Source organism: Apodemus sylvaticus, chromosome 3 (assembly GCF_947179515.1).
Source record: "Apodemus sylvaticus chromosome 3, mApoSyl1.1, whole genome shotgun sequence".
Classification (NCBI taxonomy): domain Eukaryota; kingdom Metazoa; phylum Chordata; class Mammalia; order Rodentia; family Muridae; genus Apodemus; species Apodemus sylvaticus.
This window is the reverse complement of record NC_067474.1, coordinates 158,619,194-158,635,225: the sequence shown is the minus strand read 5'-3', so window position 1 is coordinate 158,635,225 and position 16,032 is coordinate 158,619,194. Positions and strand designations below refer to the sequence as shown.

Here is a 16,032-nt window from a genome sequence, read left to right as displayed (position 1 = left end):
CACTCTGCTGGCACGGTGTTTGAAGAGACCCTCCCGCCGCCTGCCCCCCCCCCCCCCACACACACACGTGAATTCAATTCTGTGTGAATCACTGTGTAAAGATGGCGCACACCTGTGATCCCAGCATTTTGCTGAAAGCAGAACAATCTCGAGTTAAGGTCACTGGCTATATAGTGAATTAGAGGCCAAGCCTGGGCTGTAAGAGACCCTATCTCAAAAAACAAAAAGTAAAAAGTAAAACTTGTGTTGCTCCTGCAAAAACCCAGGAACACCACCGGGATTCGAAGTGAGTCTGCTTCTGTTCCTTTCAATTGAGTGAGAGGCCTTAGTTTTCTTTAGAAGGTTAGTTACAATTGTACACTTTAAAACTTTGGCATCTTTGAGTTGACCCTCAAGTCTGGAAAGCCTTTGGGCTAGAAACAGTATAGCTAACAGCCATCCACAGACCAGCTGCCTTTTTACGGAATGCGGGAGAGCAGGGGAAAGGGGAGGGGCTAGAAGGAGGCGGGAAGAGGAGGAGTCTTAGTCTCCCTTGGTCCGGGAGTGCAGTTCACGGGAGATTTTCCTAGGCTTGCTGCGGCAGAAGATCTCCGGCCTCTGGAGTTCAGCAGAGACTTCATTGCAGGTATTTATGACTATCCAGAGGCAGTCACGACTCTCCAAAGTAATACAGGTGGCAGAGTAAACAGCCCTTATGTCTCTAGCAGTTCGGGAACAGTCCGGGGTAGATCGGTGTGCGTCCTGAGAAATGGGTCACGAACCTCAAGCACGCTTCACAGAAGGCATTTACACAAACCTGAAGGATTGGTGTAAGCCAGTCACTTGCCCGGCTCCTTTGGTTGGTTGGATTTTTGTTTGTTTTGAGACAGGGTGCCACTGTGTATCTCCGGTTGCCCAGAGATCTGCCTGCCTCTGCCGAGATTGTGTGTATGATCTTGCCCAGCACTTCCAGGCTTCTGGGGTTTTTTGTTTGTTTGTTTGTTTGTTTTGTTTTGTTTGCTTATTAATTTACTTATAGAGACAAGTTCTCATGTAGCTCTGGATATCCTGGGACTCCCTTTTGTAGACCAGGCTAGGCGTGAACTCATAGATATCCATATGCCGAGCTCACTAAGTGCCCAGATTAACGGTGTGTGACTTTCCTAGTCTCCATCTTCTTTCCGTCCTTCCTTTCTGCCTGCCTTCTAGTCTTTTGATACAGGATCTCTCTATTATGTAGCGCTGGCTGTCCAGAACTTCATATATAGACCAGGCCGAGTTCAAACGCCTAGAAATCCTCCTAGCCTCCTGAGTGCCGGAGTTAAAGTTGGCCCACCACCAGCTGGCGAGGCTTCCTGTTGCAATCAATGCAGTCTACGTGAGGCTGGCACAACATTGTTTTACATTTTACAACCACCCCCTCCTTTTTTTAAACTATTTTTATTTTATATACTAAGTGTTTTGCCTACATACCTCTTATCCACCCAGTGAGTGCCTGGTGTTTGCAGAGGACAGAAGGGGGCAGCAGAGCCACTAGAACTGGTTCCAGCCAGTTTTTGTTTGGTTTTGAGGCAGTTCTGACTTTGAAACCACACGTGGCTCAGTCTCGGAGAGACTGGAGTGCTAGAATTACCCTCACAGACTGCAACATGTAGCAACTTTAGTATAAAGAGAAGGAATGTGCTCTAAAATAAGGATAAAAGAGCCGCGGAGGGGAGGTGTCTCAGTAAGCAGAGCAGTTGCCTAGCATACACAAGCCCGGGCTTTCATACACCATCATCATCTCCTCCTCCTCCTCCCCCTCCTTTTTAACATAGGGTCTCTCGGGGTTCCAGGCTGGCCTCAAATTTGCCATGTAGCCAAGGATGACCTATCTTTACCTCCCAATTGCTAAAATTACATGCATGTACCAAGATGCCTGTTTGTCGGGCAGCCAGGCCTACACAGAGAAACCCTGTTTCAAAAAAGCAAAACACAGAATTATTATTATTATCACGATGATGATGTTGTTTTGTTGTTGTTGTTATTTTTATTTTTAAAAGGTTTTAAAGAGCTGGGCGGTGGTGGCGCACACCTGTAATCGCAGTACTCTGGGAGGCAGAGGCAGGCAGATTTCTGAGTTCGAGGCCAGCCTGGTCTACAGAGTGAGTTCCAGGACAGCCAGGGCTATACAGAGAAACCCTGTCTCGAAAATACCAAATCCAAAAAACAAAAAACAAAAAACAACAAAAAAAAAAGTTTTTAAAGAACCAGGTGTAGTGATCTGCACTTTTAATTCCAGCACTCAGGAGTTGGAAGCTTGTGGATTCCATAAGTTTAGGACCAGCCTAAGCCTCTATAAGGAGGCCCTAACCTCAAAAAGAAGAAAAAAGAAAATAAGGAAAAAAAAAAAAAAACAGGGTACAAGTGAGGAGAGAGGCAGATAGCACAGGTCTCAGAAAAGTGGCTCAGCACCTGATCAAATGCAATGGCCGCTGGTGAGGGAGATGGAGAGTTAATTTGCCTGAGTTTCAGTGTCTCCCTGGGAGCATTAACCCTCTGCCTTTTGCAGCTTGCTGGCTTTCTGAATAAAACATAACTGGAAGACTCAGTTCCTGGCTTCGTTCTCTGAGGAGTGGTGTCTCTTCTCTAGAGCCTTCTGGTTACGTAATCTGGTGGAACTCTCTGGTAAGTGACTGAGTTAATCAGGTGTCCTGCTCACTGCCAGGACTTTGGGGTTCACAGGGGTCCTTGCTGGGAAACTCCTGGCTCAGGTGGGATAGCACTTGGCCCAGCCCAGCATACAGAAGCCCTAGGTTTGATCCCCAGCACAACATAAAACCAGGTATGGTGGCACAAGCCTGTCGTCTTAGCAACTGGGAGGTAGAGGCAGGATCAGAAGTTCAGGATCACCCTTGGCTACATGGTGTAGTTCAATGCCAGTCTGGAACCCAGGAGAAGTTTTAATAATAGTAGTAGTGGTGGTGGTGATGATGATGATGATGATGGAGGAGGAGGAGGAAGAAGATGATGATGAAGATGATGATGATACTAATTTTAAAAGTGATTTAAAGAGCCGGGTGTAGCAGTCCACGCCTTTATTAATCTCAGCACTCAGGATACAGGTGCAGGACTTTAAATGATGGCCCATGGCTTTAACTTTCCTGCCTCCCAATTCTCTCCATCACTGTCACTCAACACCTCCTAGTTTTGTTCCAGATTAACAGCTTTTCCTGCCTGTGGTTTAAAAGAACATTGGGAGGCTAGGAGTCGTGGTGAATACTTTCAATCCCATCACCCAGGAGACAGAGTCCAATATATATATTATATATTATATTACATATATTATACATATATTATATTATCTCAAAACAAACAAAAAAGAGAGTTTCCTGAAAGAAATGTATTTTGTTTCATTTTGGTTTTGGTTTTTGGTTATTTTTTTTTTTCCAAGACAGGGTTTCTCTGTATAGCCCTGGCTGTCCTGGAACTCACTCTGTAGACCAGGCTAGCCTCAAACTCAGATCCACCTGCCTCTGCCTCCCAAGTGCTGGGATTAAAGATTAAAGGCATGTGCCACCACTGCCCCACAGAAATGTATTTAAAAAAAAAAAAAAAAAACCTTATGTCTACTTAAGAATACTATCTGGGTGGTGTTAATTGTTTTTGGTTAGGATGTAAAACAGTGATTAAAAAAAGAAACAGCCGGGCAGTGGTGGCGCACACCTTTAATCCCAGCACTTGGGAGGCAGAGGCAGGTGGACCTCTGTGTTCGAGGCCAGCCTGGTCTTCAGAGTGAGTTCCAGAACAGCCGGGGCTATATAGAGAAACCCTGTCTCAAAAAAAAAACAAAAAAACAAAAAACAAAAAACAAAAAAACAAAAGAAACTTAATTTGACCTTGAAATTCCTAGATAAAGTCAGAGCTATAGAGAGAAACCTTGTCTCAAAAACTGAATCCAAAAAATTAAAAAAAAAAAAAAAGGAAAGAAAGAACTATTAGCATAGTAAACCTCTGTTAATTTCAGAATTAGGGTTCCTATGCGATGTATGGCTTCTCTTTCAAAGATTTTACTTATATGCACGCATGCCTGCTGCCTGCAGAAACTAGAAGAGGTGTCAGAACCCCTGGAATCTGAGTGGCAGTGGTTGTGAGCCACTATGTGGGTGCTGTGAACTGAACCCAGGTCCTCAGCAGGTGGGGCTCTTAACTGCAGAGCTATCGCTCTTGCTCCTGGTGTGTCTGGCCTGGTCTCCTAGGAAACTCTAGCTGCCTGTTGTCACCCTGCTTCTTCAGGGAAACAGATGCCTTTGGCATCATCTCTGCACCTGCAGAGTTAATTCTTTTTTTTTTTTTTTTTTTAAGAACTAACTTTAATAATAAGCCCCTGGTTTATGTTAATAAGCCTATAACAAGAGCAGATCTAGGCCATGATGTCCAAAGGATGACTTTGATAACACAAATGATGACAGCCAACATCTAGTAAAACACTTAAAGCTTAATTTTCCCTCCCTGATAATCTGCTAGAATTAGAGGCCACGTCTCTTTTTTCCTAATGTTAATGCATATTTTTATTTTTTCAATTTTCCTCAGCTTTATTAAAGTAGAACTGACTGATAAATTTACAGTGGACATGTCTTGATACAGATAAACATTAAAAAATGACTAAGTCAAGGTAACAAGACATCACCTCACATGCTTATCAGTTTTTATTATAATTTTCAAGTATAGATTTTTCTTATTACTTAAAAAGACTTATTACTTAAAAGGACTTAATTTTTCATTTAATTGGCCTTTGTGTTTATTTAGCTTTCTAATTCTAGGCTACAATATTTTCACAGTGATTTCTGATCCTCAAGAGGGAAAGCATGCTGAATCATGTCATGAATTCATTTAGCATATGTGGATTTAATATGCAGAGTTAATTCTTAAAGATGTTGTGGCTCTCTGTATTTTCTCCACCTTCTTGGTTATACAATATCTTCCACTGACCAGGGCACAGGGAGTTGTAAGGCAATGCCGTATTCCTTTATTCACAAGTTTTGTGAGATATAGAGAGGAAATATGTAAAAAGAGCCTTACACTTTATAGTGTGTGTGTGTGTGTGTGTGTGTGTGTGTGTGTGGTGGTTAAAATTAATTGTGGCTTCCTACCTCACTTTAGATCACTTAGTTCCCAAATAAAAGATATAAAACTTTTATATTTATAATAAGCCTTAATATTACTAGAGCTGGGCAGATAGCAACCCTCTGTGCTATTTTGTCTACCTCCTCGAGCGCACTCGCTCATTCATATGGTACGTATGAGGTCAGAAGATAACCGTGGGAGTAATTGCATTCTTCCCCTCCCGTTCACTCAGGCAGCAGGTAGTAACCTCCTATCGGGTTGTAGTAGCCTGGGATTACAGATACATGACACCACATCTGGCTTTTTGTGGGATCTGGGGATCTAATTGAGGTCTTCAGTCTTGTCTTTTGCCTTATTTTGACCACTGATTTTTTTTTTTTTTTTTTTTTTTTGGTACAAGTGGGAGTAAAAACCCCTTAGGATTACAACGAACAGTACCTGTAGCTTCACACTATGCATAAAGGAGAATCTTTTTCGTTACTTTATATATTATGCATGTAATTAGATTCAATTCTCTTTTAATAAATTAGTAAGTTTGTTGTGTTGCACTTCCCAGTGACAATAAAAAGGAAATAAAGGGCTGTGGATGTGGTTCAGCTGGTAGTACTTGCCTGCTGTGAGTAAGAGTGCATAAACAGGGTTTGTTGGTCCTTTCCTCAAATCCCAGCATTCAGATGGGATCAGAATTCAAGGCCGGCCTGTGCTGTAAGAGACTCCATTCTCTCTCCCCCGACTCTCCCAATAAAAAATGCGACCCTGTCTCAAGAAAGGAAATAAAATGAAAGGGATTGATGAAATGGGTCCATTAAAGTCAGATTAAAATATGTATAAATGCAGGTTTATTAGGCAACTGCTCTCTGGCAAGCAAGCTCCCTGGCCCCAAGGAAAGAGGCTGGGGAAGACACCATGGGGGCGGAGGGGGGGGGCACAAAGGAGAGGAGAGAGAGAAAATGTATGCTTAAAGAGAAGGAAAAAGGACTGTGTGTGGGTGATGTGGGGGAGGGCAAATTGTCTGGATTATATATGGAAGAGCTCCTGGGGAAAGGGCATCTGGGCCCCTGGGCTGAAAGTTCAGGATTAGGGGTGGGGTGTGCCCAGTAGGGACTGAGGGAAGTTGGTGAGAACCTGGAGGCCAGGGCTGCTTTGGTATATAAAATAGGTACCTTAGCCCCTTGGGGCTGAAACCAAACAGGGCAGAGAAATATTAAGGAACATCTAAGGATGAGAATATATTTCTTATAACCTTAAAAGAGACATCATTTTAATAAGGAACGACTTCCTTTGTATAGTAGAATTAAAAAATGTCGCTTTATTATTTTCAGACTAGAAAAGGAAAGATGAGGGTTTGACAGTGCCAGAGAACTTTAGTTTAATGCAGAAGTAGGTCAGGCAAGAATAGCGGAAGACACTGCTTGAAGATGGTTTATGTGGAGAAAAGAAAAAAGCAGGGGGCCAGGGGATGGATACATTTTCAAAAGATGGTGGGGCTAGAGAGATGCCTCAGTGGTTAAGAGCAGTGACTGCTGGCTTCCAGAGGTCCTAAGTTCAAATCCCACCAACCATGTGGTGGCTCACAACCATCAGTAATGGAATCCTGTGCCTGATTCTGGTGTGTCTGAGGACAGCTACAGTGTACTCAGATACATAAAATCAATAAATAAATATTAAAAAAAAAAGATGGTCGATGAGATTATAAAAAAATCATTAAAATTCTTAAGGTAGAGAGGGCAGAAGAGGGTGTCTGATCCCTGAGACTATGTTACAGATGGTTATGAGTCCTGTTATGGTTGCTGGGAATTGAACTCAGGACCTAAGAGTTCTCAGTGTTCATAACTGCTGAGCCATCAGTCATCTATCCAGCCCTGGTTTTGGTTTTTGGTTTTTGGTTTTTGGTTTTGTTTTTGTTTTTTAATTATTTATTCACTTTACATCTTGCTTGTTCTTGCTCTCCTCTCCTGGTCACCCTCTCCCATCCTTCCACAACCCTTAACTGCCCCCCTTCTTTTCCACTTCTCGGCAGGTGGGTCCCACTTGGGTATCACCCCTAAGCTGGTACTTCAGGTACCCCCCCCCCCCCCCCCCCACTGAGGCCAGGCAAGGCAGCCAGCTAGAGGAACATATCCCATGTGCAGGCAACAGCTTTTGAGATAACCCCTGCTCCAGTTGTTCAGGACCCACCTGAAGGTCAAGCTGCACATCTGTTAGGGTATGGCAGGGAGGCGTAGGCCCAGCCCCTGTATGTTCTTCGGTTGGTGGTTCAGACTCTGAGAGCCCCAAGGGTCCAGATGGTTTGCTGGTCTTCCTGTGGAGTTGCCTGTATTTTCAGCCTTGTGTTTTCAAGCTAGTTTGAATAATATTTACTCTCATGGGTAGTTTTCTATATCTCCTCGTAAACTTTTGCAGCTATGATGTTTCTGCAATTTCTAACCCAAACAGAACAAAACAAAAAAGTCTCAGCCAGGATGGAAAACATCTACCCTGTTTGGTTATGAAACTGAATAGGACACCCTAAGAAGAGAAAAGGGGCAAAAGCAGGCAGGTGGGCAATAGATTGTGAGACTTGGAAATACAAAGGAGGGTATAGATGGGGATTGGGGTGTGTGTGTGTGTGTGTGTGTGTGTGTGTGTGTGTGTGTGTGGCGGGGGTTGGAGGAGCCAGGCAATAGGGTAGGGGTTGGGAAAAAAAACAAAATCAAATTATACTTGAAAAGTAGTACTTCCTATTTTCATATCAAAAGAATTAAGGCAAAAGAAGAGGAAGAAAAGGAAGGAAGGAAGAAAACATCTACTCAAGAATGGAAGTTTGGGAGCTTAGGTGCTTCTTGGCTTCTTGATGCTGTCTAAAGAGCAAATATGGGCATCACCAGATTAGAGGGACAGCATGAATATTCTTCAGGAGTTGTGCAAAATGCTCCCTTTCTTTGTGTCCTCCTTATGGTGCAAGGGGGAGCTAGAGAGGATCTCAAGTAGACTAGGCTGTTCCGAAAGTCCACGTGTAGCTTGAGGCTGACCTGAAATGCTTGATTCCCCTGCCACTACTTTCCTCTAAGCTGGGACTGCAGTCATGGGGCCCCCAGGATCTGCTGTAGCAGATGACCCTGGGTAGATAATCTGGCCTTCAGCCTCACCAAATCCCTCAATCCAAGATGAGGGTTGTAGCTTTAATTAGTACCACTAGCCAAGCATCAACGGCCAGTGTGCAGTTATGAGCCACGTTTACAGAGGCAGAAGGGTTGAGTGATCTGACCAAAGTCACAGAGACATTGGAAAAAGACTTGACCACCGCTTTACAAAGCTTCCAAAAACATGGCCTTTCTCCTTTTTAAAAATACAACTGAAGTCATCCAAATATAGCCTCCACTTTCCCTTGCTCCTCTCATCCTCTGCCCACTCCAACAGCTCCCAGCTCCTTAGCTTCTCTCACACCACCCAATACTGTGCCTTCCTAACCTTGTGACTTTGTAAGGCTGTGTACCCCCAGGGAAGAGAGACAGGGGAACCTGTTGCTGTGTATGCCCAGATCTCATCTATGAGAACAAGTGAGCACAGTCTTAAGATTTGTGGTTGTTTTTGTTTTGAAGACAGGCTTTCTCTGTGTCGTCTTGGCTGTCCTGGGACTGATCTCCCACCCCTTCCCCATCCCCATGATGGGGAAGCAATCCTCTTACAGCCTTCTAAATTGTTCCCAGCCAGGTGCATTGCAAATACTGAGAAGCTGACTGTTGGTCCACAGGGCATTCTCAGTCCTTGTTCCAGGGCCCCGGGTGATTCTTTTCTAAGAGGCAGAATAAGCTTCTAGGTTCTTTGGAGTGTATTTCAGGGGGAGAGGGCACAATGCAATGGGTTCCTGTCTGGAAGTGGATGGGTAAAGAGAATCCAAGGCAGAGCAGTGACTGTGGCTCTTAATTGAGATTTCTGGATTGAGAAAGGACTTCCTAATCCTTGACAATCCTTGACGCCCAGAAGGTATTTTTTCTTGGACATTTTCTCAGGACCGTCTTTCTCCCTACAGATCTTCAAGGATGAGCTTACAGGCTACGCCCACACTCCTGCAGCTAGCAATGCAAAGTCTGCTGAGGGACGAGGCCCTGGCCATCTCTGCTCTGCAGGACCTGCCCGTGGAGCTCTTCCCGCCACTCTTCAAAGATGCCTTCACCAACAAACGATTTAACATTCTGAAGAAGATGGTACAGGTCTGGCCTTTTCCCTGTCTCCCACTGGGTGGTCTGATGAAGATGAAGGCTCCGTACCTGGATGTCTTACAAACCATACTGGATGGGATTGATTCGCTGCTTGACCAGAATATTCACCCCAGGTAAGGGAGACCTAAGTACTCTGAAGGGAGGCCTGAGAGTCTAGGGTAGAGAGACAATAGAGAAGGGAAGGAAGGTTATTGGCTTATGTTGGCCTCAGTGATGAGGTTTTCACAGGCCATTGGGCCATTGCTGGGCATCTAGGGAAAGAATTTGAGTGTTTAGGGCTATTTAGGACAGACATAGCTATGGCTGAAGGTGCCTGCCCCTGCCATTTCCCATAGTAGTGGGACCAGACTGGATTCAAGAGGAAGGGATGAAGAACATAAGCATAAATATTATGAGCATAGAAGGAGGAAAGTGATGTTGGGAGTAAGGAGTCCTTGCAGAGCTGGATTGGGAGTGCTAGCCTGTAATTCCAGGCCTCTAACTTTTTGAAGCAGTGGACCTGCATTGTGATGCCAGTCTGGCCTTTGTAGTAAGAGTGAAACCCTATCTCAAAATTTGGAAACAAAGCGTAATGGGGAAGGATGAATTCCCGTCTTAAGTCTAAGACTTCTACATTCTCCCACAGGACGTACAAACTGCGAGTTCTGGATCTACGAGCTTTGCACAGGGACTTTTGGACTGTATGGGCTGGAGATACGACAGGAGTCAAGTACAAGAGAAGAACACAAAAGAGGTGTCCAAAGATAGTAGCCAAGCCAAACTCGTTTAAAGTGTTTGTAGACCTGTGCCTCAAACGAAGACCCTTGGATGCAACCCTCGCCTATGTCTTCCTGTGGGCGAGCCAGAGAAAAGCTCGGCTGCAACTCGGCTGTAAGAAGCTGAAGATCAACACGGTGGCCATCCAGAGCATCTTGAATGTTCTGGACATGCTGGACTTGGACTACATGGAGGAGGTAGAGGTGTGCTGCAACTGGAAGCTGTCCACTCTGGCCACCTTTGCTCCTTACCTGGGCAGAATGAGAAATCTTTTCTCGTTCATTCTCTCTCACATTCATGTGCCTACCTCTATTGACCCTGAGGAGGAGAAGCAGTTGGTCAGCCAGTTCACCTCTCAGTTTTCCAACCTGCACTGCCTCCAGGACCTCTCCCTGGACTCCATCGACTTCCTCCAAGGTCAAATGGATCAGCTGTTCAGGTGAGGGAGGATGGTGAGCATTTCCCCGATGACCACAGCAAAACCTTTTTCTGGTTGGAGCAGTTTAATGATGTCACCTGAGCTAGGGTTGTCTATATTGCAAGTGGGGAAAGGATATGCGGGGCTGTGGGCTGAGCTAGTCCTATAGTGATAGTGTCATGCCTCAAGTTAGAATGGCTAACTTCAGTGAGCAGATGCTTTTTTTTTAAATTGAATTACTTTATTTATGTACATTCTAAAAGTTGGCTCCCTTCCGGGTCCTCCCCTCCCCATACCCCACCACCACCTCTGAGAGGGTGCTTCTTCACATAGCCACCTGCCTGAACCTCACCCCCACCAGCATCCCTCTTCCCTCGGGCATCAAGTTTCCACATGATCAAGCTTATCCTCTTCCACTGATGCTATCCAAGGCAGTCCTCTGCTATACATGTGTCTGGGGCCACGAGCCATGAGCCAGCCATGTAGGCGTGTTCTTTGGTTTTTGGCTTAGTCTATGGGAGCTCTGAGGGGTCTGGGTTAGTTGCCACTCTTGTTCTTCCTGTGGGGTTGCAGTCCCCTTCAGCTCCTTCAGTCCTTCTAACTCTTCCATATTGATCTCTGACCTCAATCCAATGACTGGCTATAAGTATTTCATTGTGTATATTAGCCAAAAAGTTCAGAATACTCATGATATAGCTCACAGACCATAGGAAGACAGAAGAAAGACCCAAGGGTAGATGCTTCAATCCCACTTAGAAGAAGGAACAAAATAATCATGGGAGGGAAGGAGGGAGGAAATTGTGTAAGAGAGGGGAGACAGGAGGGGAAAGGAGGGGCAGGATCAAGTATGAGGAGAGACAAGAGAGATGCCCAAAGGGCCAGGAGAATAAATTGAAATATGCAGCAGTAGGGATTAGGGGGCAGAAAGTTCCAGAGACCTGGGATGTGAGAGGCCCCAGGACTCAATGGGGATGACATCAGCCATCGTGTCCGACAGTGTGGAGATGGAACTGGAAGAAACCACTTCCAGTAGATAGACATGGCCTCCAGTCGAGGGATGAGGCCACCCACCCATCTCAAAATTGTTAACACAGAATTGTTCCTGTCTAAAGGAAATATGGGGACAAAAAAAAAAATGGAGAAGAGGCTGAAAGAAAAACCTGACTTGGGATCCATCCCATGTAAAACATACCAAATCCTGAAACTATTATTGAGGCTGTATTGTGCGTGCAGACGCAAGCCTTCCATAACTGTCCTTTGAGAGGCTCTACCAGCAACTGAGTGAGCAGACTCTAGGAGGCAGCAATATTACGAATTGATGCTTATCAGGTGGCCAGAATGACCTTAGAGAAAATGATCCACTCTACCCCAGGACTCCCTAACCTAACCATTACTACTTGTAACCCCTAACTCCTTGGTGTCTCCCTAGGTGCCTGGAGGCCCCCTTGGAGATCCTCTGTATCACCGATACCCAGATGTTAGAATCAGACTTGAAGTCCCTGTCCCAGTGTCCAAGCATCCGACAGCTCAAACACCTGAACCTGAGTGGTGTCACTCTGACCGACATGAGTCCTGAGCCCCTTCGAGTCCTGCTGGAGAGAGTTGCAGCCACCCTGAAGACCCTGGACTTGGAGAACTGTATGATTATGGACTCCCAGCTCAATGTCTTCCTGCCTGCCCTGAGCCAATGTGTTCAGCTCATCATGTTCAATTACTTACGGAATCCCATCTCAGTGCCTATTCTGGAGCGCCTGCTGTACCACACCTCCGGGCTGAGCTGCTTAAGCTTGGAGATGTATTCTACCCCTCCGGAGATTTATGGTGCCCAGGGTGCTTCCTACCATAAGAGGCTTGATCAGCTTCGAGAGGAGCTGAGCAAGACAATGATGAATCTAGAACACACCAGAACGGTCTGGTTCAGTGTTGCGCCCTGTTTTCCTGGAGGCAACCAGGCCATATGAGTCAGAGCCCAAGCTTCAGGCAGGGCTGTTTCCCTATCTAGATACTTATATGGCAAGTGATTCCTTCTAGCTCTTGGGAACAGAATCTTCTGGTATAGATGAATCCTGTAGAAAAACATATAACTTGGGATCTCAGGGTGGGGGTGGGGATGGGGAATAGGTTGAGCAGCAAAGGCAACCTCAGAAATGTTGACCTGAAGAGTTGATGTCCTTTGGGTCATGTGTATTCAGCAATAAGAGGTGACATTTCTAGATGAAGAAACCCTGGAGGGTGTTTACTTCATGGATGGAGGGAAAGAAGTTGCCAGTGTGTTCTTTCCTACTACAGGCTATAGGGTCAATGGAATGCACCATGTTACAGCTTGGCAGGCCCAAGTAGCCACTGGCAGCCACCACTGTAATCTCCAGCTCTGAGCTCTAGAGAATTTGCCCACCAGCAGCCCCATCAATCCAAGAAGGCCACAGTTCTGCTCAGAGGGCAGTGTCAGTGTAGATTCTAAACAACTTCACTGAGAGCATTGCAGAGAGCTTCAAGATGGTGCTGCCAGGTGCTGAGGACCACCACAAACAACGTGGGAAGCGATAGGCTTAAACTCTCAAGTAGCCACCAATCATACACCACACCTGAAAACCAGTAAAGCCGACACACAGTAATGTGTTAGTCCTAAGGTACCTATGCTACAACTGACTACCAAGCAGAGATTTATCGCCTGGCCTTTGCTCTACAGATGACTCAGACTTCTTGATTTAAGTGACTGGCCCTATTGCACTGTAGGTGGGTGACTTTATACTACTGGGGATGTTTGCACTGCTGTGTCTGTGTTGGATGTAGGGGAATTTTCAGTGTTTGAATAAACGTGTGACAAGCCTTTTTGTTGTTTGTTTTTCTGTTTGTTTTTTGGGGATGAAGTCTCTACATAGACCAGGCTTCCATGGAACTCGATGTCTGGATCAGGCTGACCTCAAACTCCCAAAGATCCTCCTGCTTCTGCCTCCCAAGAGCTGGGATTAAAAGCTGCACCACCATGTAGGTATATATGTATGTAGTATGTATGTATGTATTTATTATACGTGAGTACACTGTAGCTGTCTTCAGACGCTCCAGAAACGGGTGTCGGATTTCATTGTGGATGGTTGTGAGCCACCATGTGGTTGCTGGGATTTGAACTCAGGACCTTCGGAAGAGCTGTCAGTGCTCTTAAACATCTCTCCAGCCCCACTAGAAGTCTTAATATATGTAGTCCATTCCAAACTCCTGATAAACCTCCTGCCTTGTCCCTCACTACTATCACGTGTGTTTGATTATAAGAGTGATCCAGCACATCTGGCTTGGAATGGTATGCTTTCAACAATTCTTTCCCATTCTTTTTGTTTGTTTGTTTTTCAAGACAAGGTTTCTCTGTGTAGCCATGGCTGTCCTGGAACTTTGTAGACCAGGCTGGTCTCAGAAATCTGCCTGCCTCTGCCTCCCAAGTACTGGGATTAAAGGCGCGCGCGCACACACTGCCCGACTCTTTCCCATTCTTGACATCTCTCCTGGACCTCTGTGGCCACTCTTTGAGTTCTTACACACAAGGTGATGCGCCTCGGATGTGCAATGAAGATCTACTCTCCAGAATACAGTTTGTTTGGAAATGACAAGAGTGCTGCATCTTGGGATGTCTGTGCTTGGGCAATATGAGTGTATGCAAGGGGATGAAGGGATGCAGTTAAAGCGAAGCAAACCGCAAGTTTCCCACTTAGGGGAAGGTTCATTGGTTGCATGGATTTGTGGCAGGAGTTGATCCTAATTCTTTGGTGACTGCAGCTCTGATCAGGCACACAACCCTCCTACACACAACCCTCCTGCATATTGCTTCTTTGAAACAGGGTGGGTATGAGGAATCCTCATAGGCACAGTGCTCTATTCGTACATCCTGTCTCAAGTTTAGGAGAGTCTGACATAAATCAATCCATGTGAATATAGGTAACTTCCATAGGGCACACACCAATCCTTCCCTTACAGAGAAGGAGGCTCCTAGCTAGCTAGAGCTCTAGACTTCCTCAAGCCATGTCTACAAAACTACTGGGTTGCAACCCTTCGCCTAAACTAGTTGTGGTTGGTATAAAGAACTCTGTTCCCTTTGAGTCTAATACTAAAATCATACCAGCATGGAACACTTTATTTAAAGTTCTAGCATATTGAAATTATTGTATCCTTTTGGGCCTCGATCACATCAAAGAAAAATCTTTCTACGCGATGAGTTCTCCCACTTCCTATAAGGAAAATCAAACTATTTCTTTCTATTACTGCTAATAAGATGTCAAATAGCCCAGACTGGCCTTGAATTCCTGTAGCCGAAGACGGTCTTGATCTTCTGACATCTTTTAATCTCTACCTCTCAAGTGCTGGAATTGCAGGCATGTGCCACCACATTAGGATTGTGTGATGCTGGGGACTGAACCTATGGAATCACACACACAATTAAGCTGCATCTCTAGCCACAGAGCAGGTTTCTCTTTTCTTTTAAGATTTGTCTCTTCTCTTTAACTTGTCTGAGAGTTTTGCCAGAATGAATGTGCACCATGTTTATGCAGTGCCTGCAGTAGCCAGAAGAGGGCATCAGAATCTCCCGGAAACCAGAGTAACAAGATCTGCCTTGTGGGTTCTGCTAACTAAATCTAGGTCCCCTGAAAGAGTAGCAAGTACTCTTAATTACAGAGACATCTCTCCAGCTCTTCCACTCATCCCCATCTAGTTTTTGGATGCTCTTGTGTTCCAAGGATGAACAATAACAAGGTGCCTGTGGGCAAATGTGGCTCTAAATAAAAGATTACTACTGAGTCCCTCAGCAGAGGTCTGAGGATCTGAAGTATGAACCCCAGTCTCAGCATCAACTGAAGATATCAATCTACACCTCGATGTTGTGGCCCTTCTAGGAGCCAATGTACCACCATTAAATCTAAGTTCAGCTCCAAAGCAGAGCACACATTTAGTGCTATTTAGTGATCTTAAGAAAACTTGACAAGCGGTGAGGTTTGAGTGCCATCTGCTGGTAGGACAAACCAAAACGCTAAAGTTAACATTAGAAGTAAATGGTATTTAAACAAAACAAAACTATCATTTTATAGGACATGGAAACCTGTGCCTTTAATTTCAGCACTCAGAAAGCAGAGCCAGGCTGATCTCTTTGAGTTCCAGGCCAGTCTGGTCTATAGATGAGTTCCAGGAGAACTATAGTTTCTCTCTCTCTCTCCCTCCCTCCCTCCCTCTCTCTCTCTCTCTCTCTCTCTCTCACACACACACACACACACACATTATTAAGTAAATGCTGTTCGGTGAATAGATGTGCTTTGGTTTACATTAAAAACTTCTCTTTTAAGTGGGAACAGGTGGATGGGAAAACAGGGGGATGGAAGGGGGCTTATGTGACTTTTGGGGAGTGGGGGAGCCTGAAAAGGGGAAGTCATTTGAAATGTAAATAAAAACTAAATTGAATAAAAAAAATTGTTTTGAGACAAGATCTCATTTTGTATCCCTGGCTGGCCTGTAGACCAGGATACCCTTGCCTCTGCCTCCTGAACACTGGGTTAAAGGGATGTCCGTGCCCCCTCCCAATGTTTCCTTTTA

General features: G+C 45.1%; 1 protein-coding gene across 1 annotated transcript; it reads left to right on the top strand.

The window, feature by feature from the left end:
• The first annotated feature begins 9,107 nt into the window (after positions 1-9,107).
• On the top strand, positions 9,108-12,422 carry LOC127680429 (PRAME family member 12-like). The gene is made up of 3 exons (XM_052175884.1): positions 9,108-9,400; positions 9,913-10,482; positions 11,891-12,422. Exons 1-3 carry the CDS (start codon positions 9,108-9,110, stop codon positions 12,420-12,422), a joined length of 1,395 nt encoding a protein of 464 aa, XP_052031844.1.
• The last annotated feature ends 3,610 nt before the right edge of the window (positions 12,423-16,032 follow it).